At 48.7% G+C, this 13,782-nt stretch overlaps 1 protein-coding gene and 1 long non-coding RNA gene across 11 annotated transcripts in view; one reads left to right on the top strand and one right to left on the bottom strand.

Annotated features, from left to right (window-relative positions):
- ZDHHC9 (zinc finger DHHC-type palmitoyltransferase 9) overlaps positions 1 to 7,722 on the bottom strand; it is a 41,364-nt gene extending 33,642 nt beyond the window's left edge. For 2 of the 10 annotated variants that reach the window (XM_024111691.3, XM_065556336.1), the window contains exons 1-3: positions 7,567 to 7,697; positions 6,963 to 7,108; positions 4,224 to 4,489 (exon numbers count right to left, since the gene is read on the bottom strand). In XM_024111691.3, coding sequence (XP_023967459.1) covers positions 4,224 to 4,390 — 167 coding nt within the window. In that variant the 5' untranslated portion in view covers positions 4,391 to 4,489; positions 6,963 to 7,108; positions 7,567 to 7,697. The other 8 variants (XM_065556337.1, XM_065556335.1, XM_024111690.3 and 5 more) reach the window with 7 other exon arrangements.
- Positions 1 to 13,782, top strand: part of LOC135973526 (uncharacterized) — a 309,693-nt gene that overhangs the window by 231,578 nt on the left and 64,333 nt on the right. The gene's annotated exons all lie outside the window — the stretch shown is intronic.

Below are 13,782 nucleotides of genomic sequence, written 5' to 3' on the forward strand. Positions count from 1 at the left end.
AAGACTTCACTCCTTTACCTATACCCCTCACAGCCCCCGAGTGCCATACTAGAGGGTTATTGCACCTTGGCTGTCTTTCAGTTCAGACTGCACTGGACCTTGGTCTTCTGGCTGGTTATCTGCCTGCATCCCTGGAGGGCTATCAGCAGACATATAGTTCTTAATTGTGTTAGCTAACACGGTAATTAATGAGGTAAAATCCTAGTGAAAATAAGGTAGTTTTATTTTACCTCGAGTTAGTTAACTCCTTTTTTTTCCCCTAATGAAGGCAATGCCCCAGTGTTTCCCTAGGCTTTGGCCTCCCTCTGTAACCACAGGAATTGCCAGACTAGAGAGCCATTGAAGCCAGTATCCCATCTCTGAGAAAGCAACCTCTGGAGGATCTGTTAATAGCCTTCAAGGAACCTACACATGCAAATAAATAAATAAATAAATAAAAAGGATGGACAACTCCAATGGTCGTAAAGAAAAAAATTCAGCACCCAGATCATGTGAGACCAAGACCAACAATGGAGCGTTCAACAGAAACTGTCAACAGCTACAGTATGTCCCTCAGAAAGAACAATCAACAGAGCAAACTCTACAGAACAAGAAGTCTCAAGGACTCGAAACCTACCACTGCCAGTTGTTGCAACTAATGGACAGACCGATGATTAAGTTGTTATGCATTCAGGTAATGTAATTAGAAAACCAGTACAATTCAGAGACACTTAACAGACAGATCCATACTGAACTTCAAAGATAGTGCAAATTTTGTAAATGGTAGGAATGTAGAACTTAAAGGGGGAAATGTAATGGAATGTTAAGACACATTATATTGTTCAGACAGAAGGTGGCCATGTGTGTAACACCTTATTAAGCTTTCTTCAACCATACCTCACAGAACATTGAAGGACCTTAGTGTCTCTCTCTGGGAAGGAAGCTCTGTGGCCAGTCCATAGCTGGTACAGAAGCCTGACCTGCTAGTAGCAGCCCTGCAACCTACCATGTACAAAAAATACATGACAGTTATCAAGACCAGCCTCTGAAGCAGGAAAGTTTGTATTCCTTATACATTTTCCCTAATGTAACTGGGAATATTCTCAATCTATGACAACAAAATTAATAGAAGAATTTGACTAAATGCTTGGTCTCAATGAGTTCCACAGGCTAACAATGTATTGTATAAAAATCTACATCCTTAACAGCTTTTAAATTACTGCCTATCAATTACGTGGGCTGTCCTTTAATTTCTATATTATGAAAAAGGATAAATACAAGTGCACAATTTACCTTCTCTATCATATTCATGCGTTTGTATAAGTCTCATTTCCCCTTTTATTTCTCTCTCCTTTATTAAGCTGCTCTCTTTGTTAGAAGGATTCCCATGCCACCCATCTCTGGACCCCAATTTCTGAATATATTACAATGCCATATCACTCAAAGGGATGGCCTCCAATACTATTTTCAGGATCTCAATCTATTCCTTTCAACCTAACATTGCCTTTTTTGTCATCCCTACATGGTGAATGGAGATTTTCACAGAGCTGTCTGCAATGACAATCAGGTCATTGCCTGAGGAGTTGCCGTGAACACTTACATTGCTTCAGCACAATTTCAAAAGGACACTTTGGGTAGCCCAAATGCCAGTCTCCTGTGTCATTCCAGAGAGAACATTCGGGTCCTCAGAGTAGAAGAATGCAAAGAATTTTTGCAAACGGGAGTGATCTGTCCGCAAGTCATTTGACCAGAAACGCAGCAAGACAGCAGCATTTGGGATTTAACCCCTTTTTTTTTTTTTTGATTGGGACGACAAAGACACTAAAAGAGGGAAGTGTTGAAAACATTAACCCACAAGTCAAAAGCATTAATCAGAGCCAAGCTGAGGGGTTCTGGTTCTGCCCAGGGACAGCCTGCAGAGGACAAAGTTCACAAGGCACTGCTGGCTCAAAAACTACATCTGACACTTCCCCATTCCAGGCATTCCAAAGGCTTGCTTACCTTCCAACTAATGTGTGACCATACAAATGCTTCGGCTGAATTAAATGTGCATTCAAAACATACACACCCCTCATTAGTGTGGGTCTGGTCAGGAGATACTAGAAAAGCCACTTCCGCCCATGACATTCATCCCCTCTCTTCAAAACAATTACCTGTTAACAGATGGAATTTTCTTCAAAAGCTATAGCATTAAATGAGAAACTCCGAACTACTGCAGAAAGAGAAAGACGTCCCAGCATCTCCCCAGAGCACAGGAAAGTTTAACGCTGCTAGACTGCCCTGAGCCCCCCCCCCCCCCCCCTCCAAGCCCACACAAGAGAGCAGGGCAAACAGCCCTTGAGAGGTGTGTCTCATGGATTCTCTTGACAGGGATGGATTGAAGGGAGCCCTCCATAGGCCTCTGTTCACCTGAGTGTGTAGAGGGGAGGTAATTACACATCTTACACATTTAAAAGTCAAACATAAGCTTGGTTCAATCGGCCTCAATACACCATCACCAATAATAGTGACTGCCTGCAGAGTGTGCGAGGCAGAGTAACATGGCTTGCTCTTCCACTGCTGGCCAGACTCTGCAGGGATCCATCATAATAAGCACTTACACAACAGCAGCACTTAATACACATTCATTCATGCTCACAACACCTTGCAAGGCAGGAAGTCTTAGCCCATTTTACAGGGAGGAAATGAATAAAGAGAGGTAAGTATCGTTGCCTACGGACACAGTCTGAGTCAGTGACAGAGCCAAGATTAGAACTCAGAAGTCCGGATTCTCAATGTCATGCTTACATTACACTCATTGTACAGAAACAGACAGTGTCAACAAAGCAGAGAAGCCAGTTTCCCATAGGTTGACTAGATTGCGAATGTGAAAAATCAGGATGGGGGTGGGGGGTAATAGGCGCCTATATAAGACAAAGCCCCGAATATCACAACTATCCCTACAAAATCAGGACATCTGGTCACCCTAGTTTCACAGGTCCAAACTTGTCTATGACCCGACAGTCCCTTCATTGCTACTGCTAAGACACATGAGACCTGGCAAATCTCTCTATAGGATGTTCCAGAAGGGCCATTCAACACTTAAGGGATTTCAGCCATATCCTTTATCTAGAGGAGCAAGCCAGGTTCAGGTAAAGTTTTGAGGAAGAAGTCAAGAAAAGATACCTAACTGGGTGACATGTCTAGAAGGCCAGTGAACGAGCAAGCCATAAATGCCTAGGTTACAGAGTGGAAATTTTGTTTGCCAAACACTGCACATCATCTGCAGCAAACAAGCAGGTTTTAGAAGTGGCAATGTTGCTTGTTTGCAGAAAATGATCTCAAGAGGTCCCCCCTTCCTCTGCTTTCTAAAGCATGCACTGGCCCATCAGCTCAAAGACATCTGTAAAGCCCATCATGTTAGCCAGAGTATCATTCAGGACAATCAGATACCTACCAGCATCACAAATACTCTGAAGGAGGCAAGGCTCAGCAGAGCTAGTCCCCCAGAAAGCAGCTGTAAATGAGCCCTCAAGAGACAGCAGAGAGTTGTAACAATCTTGAGACAATCACAAGCCATTCACAAACTGAGCCCTCTTCCATTAAGTCTCCTTCCCCGATGCAGGCCACATAGATCCAACTAACTTTCACTCCATTCACAGTAACCGTGACACAGTACACCACACTGGCCAACGAGGTGGCACCTCCAGCAACCCTCTTCACACCAGACTGGACTGCCAGCACACTCCCATCTTGGGAGAGGAGAGAGAAATACAATGACAACGAATCAAGTTACACTAGTTTAACTAAGACACATTTTTAAACCAGCAAAACTTTTGTGCCTATACTAATCGTAAGAGTACCACCACAGTAATACAGAGTCATGCACAACCAAAGACACAACCCTGATGAGCCCAAAACCTCACATACTTACTGGTTCTATCTTTCCAATAAATGGTCTGATGTCACAAATTGAGACTCCCTAAGAGATTTCTAGCTTTCAGAAAAAATTGAGCAGAACCCAGCAGGTTCCCTGCAAAAACTGGATTTTAATCTGGTGAGCTACACCAAAAATCCCAATATACTAGCTAGTCCTAAAAAGAACCTGAGGCTGGCAGGAAATTCCTTCTTTCCTTAACCCAAATCCCAACCCACAAGCCCCTTGGACAGGGGGCAAATTCCTTCCCTCGCCCTCAAATTATGGCAATCAGTTCAGCCCCATAAACCCCTCCAAAAGCAGGGATCTCAGCCCACCATGAACTCACTCAAAAGCAAAGAAGAGGGCACAGGTGCCAAGAATTAAGAAGAGCGTCAGGTAGAAGATGCCCTTCTGCCGGGCCATCATGATGCGACCATCACAACAGAAGGTGTTCCTGCCTGGCAACTTCTCCCATTTCCGCATCGCCTTCTTCCTCACCACCATCACCGACATGACTGCTCCTTCACAGGGCGTAGGGCAACCAACCAAAGTCCAGCTTCTGTTCCACCCTCGTTGAAAAACACAGCATCATCAAGAGTCCAGCCACGGCCACTAAAGAGATGAGAGACAAGGACATCACCATGGGCTTGGATGCTATGCAGCAGTGCCCTCCAACAGCACATGGATCAAAGGAGCTGCTCAATTTACAATTAGAGGCACAACATTCTTCCCACCACCTCAAATCCAGCTCCGCCACACACAACCAGCTCTCACAGTTTGAGTCATTCTATGCAGGATATCTGCAGCTGACAGAAATTGTCAGCCTTGCCTAATGGGGAGAGGACAGCCTTTGTAGCTCTGGAGTTCCGCCTTTATATCCACCCTCATGCGGTCATGGCACACAGCATATCTTTGTAGAGAAATCTTAATATCTTGCACTTTGTCTAGGTACTTATATTGCCCCATCACTAAAATACACATGCATCACACAAATGTTAGTGAAGTTATATCCAACATCCCTGGGAGGTAGGGATGTATTATCCCCATTTTGCAAACAGGGAACTGAGTCACAGACTAATTAAGTGACTTGCCCATGGACATGCAGGAAATTTGTGACAGAGCCAGGAATAGAACCCAGATCTCCCAAGTCCAAGTCCCATGCCCCTAGACATCAAACCATCCCTTCTCTCTTCCCTCTTTCAGCCATGGAGCTCACATTACTTAAAGATCGTACACATAGTTAGGCAGTTGCAGAGGTTGGATTAGAACCCAGGTCTCCTGACTCCCACCTTCTGGACCTTAGACAGCAGACCACACTACTTACACTTTACAGTCTGGGGTGGGGTTTCCTGGTAACATGGGTCCATTATGGCCCCTCTAAGATGACTCAGACCCTGTACCCCCATGCAACATGTTAGACCTTAATTATGTGTTGCATGAATCATGTGGATTCAGGCAGCAAAGACCCTCCCCAAGTTCTCTTCCCATCACAACTATCCTCAACTGGCTAAAAATGCAGGGTGCATAGAGGAAATAAAGACTGGTGTGTGCCACATAGCTAAAGCTACTTTAGCTACAAAGATTTACACACTAAACACATAAGGGGTGGAACTGTTGGATTTTCTTTGATCTATCCATTCTTCCCTCATCTACTGCTTTTCTAATTCTCTGCCAACCACAGCACCCCCCTCCTGAAGTTTGCAGGAGAGGAGCCTCACACCCAACTTTCTTAGGAACATGGCCTCTTGGTTTGCAGGGCATATTGGTGTTGCACCCTGGACACTTTGGGGCAGATTCAAATAAATGTAGAACTGAGGTTTATAGTTAATTCAATATGAAAATACAATCATTATAGCATCCTCCTCCTGTTTCTTAAAAATATATTATATTACTGTTTTACATCACCATCAAGTTTTTAGTTTGCAGCATTATTTTGATATTACCAATAAAAACTGCTTTGTAAAAGATGTTTGGGGGATGCCTTTAGCATGTGGGAGAAGATGTAGCCCTTCATTCCCTGCCTCCTGTGAAAGGGCTGAAGGAGTAACTCTGAGGAGTTGGAACTTCTAGTTTCTCATCTCAGTAATAAGCAGTTTCTGCACTAGACTCTTCCCTACCCAAATATCTTTCACTGCAGTGGACATTCTGGCTAAGTACATTAAGTGGCAGAGAAAATTTGAAAAATAAATACAGAAAATTTGAGGCATCAGTTACTGGTCATTGGGGGTAACATACAGAGTATAGGGGGATGTTAGTGTTTTGGGGTTGGGCAGCACACATAATATATACAGACTGCAATGTCTCCAATGGGGGCTGGGAGTAACCGGCAGGCAGGATCAGGATACAGCCGACAAGCGGTGAGGGTCTATCACCCATATAGAAAGTAGAGACAGTCATGGGTATAAGTAAGTGGTCTGGGTAATGGGGATGGGGTGACCCTCACGTGGTGGGATTCAGTTAGGTTCAGGGCTCAGGGGATAAAGTCCAGCAGGGGGGGTTTATAGGTCTCTTCCCCCTTGTGGGTGCACGAGGTCTCCCCGGCTCACTCTCGGTATTGGCGGTGGCCGGTGATGTGCTCTGCGTAGATGTCCCGGGACCAACGAATAGCGTCCGAGACCATTAGGTGTCTCATGAGCCGCACGTAATGACGGCCCACCCCACAGGTCCTCAGCACGCGTTCGTTACATGGGTCCCAGGCACCCAGGGCCCCAACGAGCAGAGCGTCGGTGTGTACCTCGTTAGTTAACAATGTTTACATTTAAGCTGCCATCATTAGGTTTCAGGTCCATCCCCCACCCAGTTAAGGGAAGGGAGCACTTCACACACTCATCTTGGGCGGAGAATTTGTTTTTAAATGAAAGCTAAAGATATGGAGGACAATTATAAAGCCATTTGTGTAGCTACATTACACATGGACTCCGACACATGCAGATCCTGGATTTGCACAAAGCCCCTTCAGCAGAGAAAAACAGAGAAAGGGAATAAACAAAAACAGCAAAACAAAAACCACAGATTTGGTGGGTGAGACAACAGAGATAGGAACTATTGTCTTCCCCAGCTCACAAGGAGAGTCAACCCACCATACCACACAGGGCTCTCTGGACTTTTCTGCTGCACAGCCAGACAGGGCAGTACAGAGGCATCTATAGATACCGCACGCCAGGCAAGCTGGATCCAAAGGAGAGCAGGGAGAGTGGCAGCACACACCTCGGCCCCTGCAGAGCCTTTCACCTGAGGAAAGGAGCACAATGGTTGGAGCGGAGGATGGGGGTGGGAGCCAAATGCCTCCTCCACTGGAACGGGAAATTCCAGGCCTCACTCTAATGGCCTCTAAGCCCTGAGCCAAGGACTCCAGGGACTGGAGCTCTGCTGCACCCCAGGCAAGGCTGTTCCGTCTAAGGAGCCAGGAGCCAAATCACAACCCCCAGACTCAGCCAACCACACACGCACACACCCACACAACTGGGTACACTTGGCTGTGACACCTCTCCCCTCACCCCAACCGCGACCCGCCGACTCCTGAGCCGTACCCCCCCCTCCTCTCCTCAGCCGTAACCCCCACCCGCCTCTCCCCCAACCCGCTCCCCCCCCCCAGCTGTGACACCTCCTCAGGCATCAGGAGCCGCTCCGCCTCGCACCCCCACCGCGCTGCCGTCCTTCCGACCTGCTCGGCCCCAGAGTCTCCTCACCTGGCGGCCGGTCACGCTGCCGACTCCGCGGGCCGGGCCGGGCCGGAGCGCTCACTCCCTCCGGCGTTCAGACTCGGAAAGGGCCACCCAGATGAGGTAGGGCGCGGCAGCGGCTACCATTGGCCCGGCTCGACCTGACGCTCCGCCCCAATACCTGGAACACATTCCTATTGGCTGAGACGTATGTCACTCTCACCTCCACACCGATCTTACATCACTGGGTCCTAGAGAGAGAAATGATCAGAGATGGGGGTGCGGCTCAGGGGCTAGGGGATGAGGGGCCCGTGGGCGCGGCCTAAGGGATGGGGGAGCCCAGGATAGGGGTCCGGGGGTGCGACCCAGGGACTAGGAAATGGAGGGCATGGCCCAGGGCCCGCAGCCCAGGCGGTGCAGCACACGGGTGGGGCCACGGGCCCAGGGATGGGGGCATGGGGCTGGGGGCACAGGGCCAGAGCATAGCCCAGGGGCTAGGGGGCACAGGGCCGGGGGGGCATAGCCTAGGGGATGGGGGTGCACAGGCCCAGGCAGTGCAGCATAGGGGCTGGGGGGTAGGGGCCTGGGTATAGGGGCAAGTGGATGGGGGGCAGGAGTCCGGGGGTGGGGCACAGGGTCTACGGACTGTGGGAGGCCTGAGGGGCAGAGATCTTGGTCTGCATCTTCAAGGTGCCCAAGAGCCTGGGCCCAAGTTACCCAACAGACCCCCAAAGCTCTGGGCTGAGCACCATGCCTCAGGCCCCATGCAGTTCAGAGCCGTCAACTCCAGGGTCTGCAGGCAGTACCGGCTCCAGGGTTTTGGCCTCCCCAAGCAGCCACCAAAAAAAAAAAAAAAAAAAAGCCGCGATCGCTATCTGCGGCAGAAATGTGGCGGAAGGTCCTTCGCTCCTGGTGGGAGTGAGGGACCATCTACCGAATTGCCGCTGAATAGCTGGACCTGCCGCCCCTGTCCGGAGTGGCTGCCCCAAGCACCAGCTTGCCAAGCTGGTGCCTGGAGCCGGCCCTGTCTGCAGGGAACCCCCATTTGATTGGCTGCCTGTTTTCAGCAGGCAGGGCAATGGGGAAAGGCAGCCTATCAGAGCTGCTGCCCAGGCTGACGGACAGTCCATTCCCCCAGCAGTTGTAGCAGGCAGTTCCCAGCCCTTTCTGTTTCCTCCTGCTTTCCCCATCCCTGAGGGGTGGGGATGCTGCCATTCTGTCCCTTCACCAGAGTGCTCAGGGCCTGGCTAATGAGGCTTCTACACAACCCAGCTCCCCTGGGATGGCTGATGTCCCCATCCTCCCATGTACCCCTGCCCAATATGCTGCCCCCTTTCCCATCTCCCTCCCTTTAGGTGTGGCTGCCACCCTGCCCCTCATCAAACCCCCTGATTCCAGCTATGTCTTACCCCAGGAATCTCCTGGTGGAGCCGGTGGGCTCCTCTCTCCCATCCCCCTGTCTTCAGCAAACAGTAAGATTGGAAAGGCTAAGATATGGAACCCCCACCCTCTGTGGAAAGGACCAAACACCAAGACTACCCTCCTGTACAAGACTGGCATGGGGGCAAGGATTCCACTACCCATCTGGAGCCATACCCTGCTACCTGTGAAAACTTGGCCATAGGGCCTGCAGCTTGACCATCACGAAAAGGGTGCTGCCAAGCAGTCCTTCCCCAGCACATTCAGGACATCCTTCAGTAAGCCTGAGTGACACAAACAAAAAAAGAAGGCCCCCTTTCCCCATTCTGCTTCAGAATTGTCCCCAGTGCCACAAAGAATGTCATAGATCTGAGCTAGCTTATCCGCAAATCAGACGGAAATAAAACCTCACTCTGAGCTGCACTCAACTGCTCGCCACTTGGCATAGGTCACTGGTCCAGATTTTTCAGGAAATTAAGTAACCTTTGTTCTCTGCAAGATGAAATATTGCAGTTCATTCTTCTTACAGCTTCCTTGGGAGAAAACTCAGAAGCTGCAACTAGTGCCAAATGGCCACGTAGGGTTAAAATGAGCGAGATGACCATGAGCACACAACTCCTGGGCTCTTTCCTCTGGCTTGCCATCTAGTTCCAGGAGCTGATAATTATCTAGAAAGCCCAAAATGGCTTTCTGAGACCCTGCTACCTCGGAGACTGCCTCACTCTGTGCATTAATTCCACTCAGCTCATAGACTTTAAGGCCAGAAGGAACCATCATGATCATAGAGTCTGACCTCCTGCACAGAACCTCACCCAGCCACTCCCATAATAACCCCCTAACCCTGGTTGAGTTACTTTGAAATCCTCAGATCATGATTTAAAGACTTCAAGTTACAGAGAATCCATCATTTACTCTAGTTCAAATCAGCAATTGACCCCTGCCTCATGCTGCAGAGGAAGACACAAACCCCAGGGTCTCTGCCAATCTGACCTGGGGGAAAATTCCTTCATGACTCCAAATATGGCGATCAGTTAGACCCTGAGCATGTGGGCAAGACCCTGCAGCCAGCCACCTGGGAAAGAATTCTCTGTAGTAACTCAGAGCCCTCCCCATCTAGTATCCCATCAGCAGCTGTTGGAGATCTTTGCTACTACCTGTTGCAGATCAGCTGGCTACATACCATTGTAGGCAGTCTAGTCATACCAATCCCTCCATAAACGTATCACGCTCAGTCCTGAAGGCAATTAGGGTATTGTCCCCACTGTTCCCCAGGTGTAATGCTCTTGATGTCTGTGCCCCAGTCATGGGGTGGGCAGCAGAGCATTCTTTGTGGCAGCTCCTCAAGTGTGGGATTCTGATCTGCTAGGATCCACTTTGGCAGATTTTTCAAATGTGATGAGAAGTATTTTTTCCCTTTGAGATTGTCATAAATTCAGTCTGTACCCACAGTATCCCTACCTTCTGGCTAGCGGGAGGTTTAGCACTGAGGTTAGCTTCAGGGTGGGGGGAATGGTAAGCTTTAGGGTAGGATTAGCAATAGCTGGTAGAGGACATGGGCGAGGGTTAGTTTAGGAAATTAGAGTCAGGTGAAGGGGAGTGTCGGGGTTACTGTCAGAGTTAGACTTATGGGATAGAGTTAAATTAAATTTAGGGTTAGATTTAAGCCTAGGGCAAGGTTGACAGGATGAGAGTTAGGCTACAGTTTAGGGTTAGAATCAAGGGTACAGGGAGGATTAGAATTAGCATCAATATTTAGGGTTAGGGCAATTGGCGAGGCAAGAGGCAACAGGTGGGCCATGGGCTGCTGTACAGAGCTTCTGGACTCGGTCAGGAGAGAGAGCCACTGGGCTCAGGACTAACCCAAATGAACTTTGCTGTAACTTCCTGCTTTCTGTGCTAACAAAGAATTTTCTGCGCTGTGTTCCAAACAACTCACAAACCCTTTTGTTTTTACAATGCTGGCTGAGAGTCGCTGCTGACTGAGGAAGGGGGTTGTATTGCTCCCCTTTGGGGGTGTGCAAGGCTTTCCCAGGTGTCCTATTCAGATGGACTCACTGCGGGGAGCTCCTAGCGTGAAACAAGGATGCTGAAGACTCTGAGGTTGTTCCCAGGAGGTGTTGAAGTCAAGGAGACTTGTCCCATTGAGAGTGAACTCTGAGGGGGTTGTCACGCTGAAGAGGTTCCTGCCAGGGATTACCTCTGTGCCAGCTTCACTGTTGGCTATGGTGTCAATGATGTATTGTGATCAGTGGAATTGCTGTTGGAGGGCTAGGATTCCCTGGAAACAGAGCCGGCTCCAGGCACCAGCCCAGGAAGCACGTGCTTGGGGCAGCCAAGGGGAAGGGGCGGCACATCGGGCTGTTCAGTGGCAATTCGGCGGCAGGTCCCTCTCGGAGGGAAGCACCTGCCACCGAATTCCCACCGAAGAAGAAAGCGGCGCGGTGGAGCTGCTGCTGGAGTGCCGCCAATCGCGATTGCGATTGCGGCATTTTTTTCCCCCCCGCCGCTTGGGGCGGCAAAAACCCTGAAGCCGGTCCTGCCTGGAAAGACTGTTATTGAGGAGCACCCGTGGAATGGGAACATGGGGAGTTAGGCTGGGAGCAGCTCAGCCACATGAACAGAGCAAAAAGAACGAGGAGTACTTGTGGCACCTTAGAGACTAACACATTTATTTGGGCATTAGCTTTTGTAGGCTAAAACCCAAATGTCCAAATAAATGTTAGTCTCTAAGGTGCCACAAGTACTCCTCGTTCTTTTTGCTGATACAGACTAACATGGCTACCACTCTGAAACACGAACAGAGCAGTGCATTGGCAGTTATCCCTTGTGTACTTCCCTGTTACCCTCAAAAGCAAAGTGATCCTGGAATGACTTCCTGTTCCTTGTCCTTTCTTGTTAATGTGGGCAAACACAAAATTGCTATGTGGATTGTTAGCTGGTTTTAATCTGCTGCTTCTAAAAGCGGGGGAAGGAAGAAAAACAGAGTAAAAATAGAGCTGCACAGAGAAACAAATGCAGAACATTGTTAATCCTAACATCATTGGCCCGGGTGCTTCTGTGACATCACGCTTTAGGCTTGAGAGTGTGTCTACCAGCTGGGAATGAATACACAACTCTCCTCCTTGATAGAAAGTTGCCAGTCGTGTGATAACTGCCAGCAGAAAGAGATCCTGTTACTACATGAGCAGCCCACCCAGCCATGGGAAAAGATGGTAGTGGACTCATTTACCTTCAGTGGAAAGTAGTATTTGATTACAGTGTACTACTAATGAAATTTCTGGGAAGTCGATGGCTTGCCTGGTACAAGAAGCAAGTCAGTAACTGGCAACCCAGAAATTTTGGCAGTCCAGACACTATATTCGCTGACAACAGACTCCAATTTGCCTCAGAACAATTCAAGGAAATTGTGTGTAAATGGGAGTTTGACCCCTATACCTCTTCCCCAGCTTACCTACAGAGTAATGGTAAAGTGAAATCGCTGTGAAAACTGCTGAGAGACTGTTACACAAGACTGTTTTTTCTGGTTCAGACCCCTTGTCAGTATTTTTGGCACACAGGAATCCTGCATCATAGTCATGCCAAGCAGTGCAGTGCAGGCAGTGATGGGATGAAGGACCAAAACCCTGCTACCAATGAGGAGAGACCTATTGCTGCCAGAAGGACAGAGAAGTTGCCAACAGTCACATAAAGCAGGCACTAGAGTACAACAGGTCAGCCAAGTACATGTGGGCCCTGGAGACATGCTCTTCTTGAGAATCCAGCCATTATAGAGACACCTGAAGGAGTGGACTAAAGGAGAGGTGAGGGGCACAGTAGCACCCAGGTCATACATGGTGACTATGCAAGAGGGACAAAAGTGAGCCGAAGGAACAGAAGGCACTTATGAGCCAGCAAACAGCACCCAGAAAACCTATAGAGATCATCACTGGGCAGAGAGATGGCTTCTGAATGGTTCTCTAATCTCACAGGAGGAAGGAGACTCCACAGCAATAGTTTGCTAGACTCGGAAACAGGGAGACAGAGATGAGTCACTCCTGGTGTGGTCGCCTGTTGAGGAAACCAAACTATCTCAAAGACTACGTAACCAGCTGAGTTGGTGGGAAAGAGAAGACTCCAATTTGGCTATTTGCTAGCAACTTCTGACTTGAGAGACATGGGGTAGGGATCTGGGCATCAATGTATATATTAAAATGATTTGTAAAATAGGAAAGACCTATCATGATCAATGGAACTAGAGTCAGAGGGCTGGTATTTCCTGGAGGGACTGTTATTGAGGGGCATCAGTGGAACAGGAAACATGGGGAGTTTGTCCATGTGGCTGAGCCACTTCCAGCCTGAGCCATGCACAGGGTTTAATAAAGTTCCACTTAACCTGCATTCAGCCTCACACTTTGCAAATGAAAACAGAAAGCATATATGGTACCAGCCGATCTACACATCTCTCAAAAGCTGGAATCACCATTGCAATCTACCACTGTGCTTGATGTGGTACCAGGCCCAACCACCTCTGACGGCAGTACCAAGTACAGCTACTGCTCTGCCATCAACTGCTGTAGCTACTGCCCCACCAACTGAATTAGAATGTTCTCCTCATTGCTCTCGACAGCTTCCCATGATAGCTTGGAACACTCACACATATATTCCCCGAGGATGTCTCCTCCTGAATCTTATACTTCACGCAAGGGATCCAGAGACTCCTCCCACGATAGATTTTATGGATACGTTTGCTTAGGGCACATATGTTTCCCTATCCCATGGTCACCAGGCACTTACCCAACTATGCTCATGTGGCCTTATTAGGGACCATGGGCCCCTGATGGAGGG

Source organism: Chrysemys picta, chromosome 9, assembly GCF_011386835.1.
Source record: "Chrysemys picta bellii isolate R12L10 chromosome 9, ASM1138683v2, whole genome shotgun sequence".
NCBI lineage: Eukaryota > Metazoa > Chordata > Testudines > Emydidae > Chrysemys > Chrysemys picta.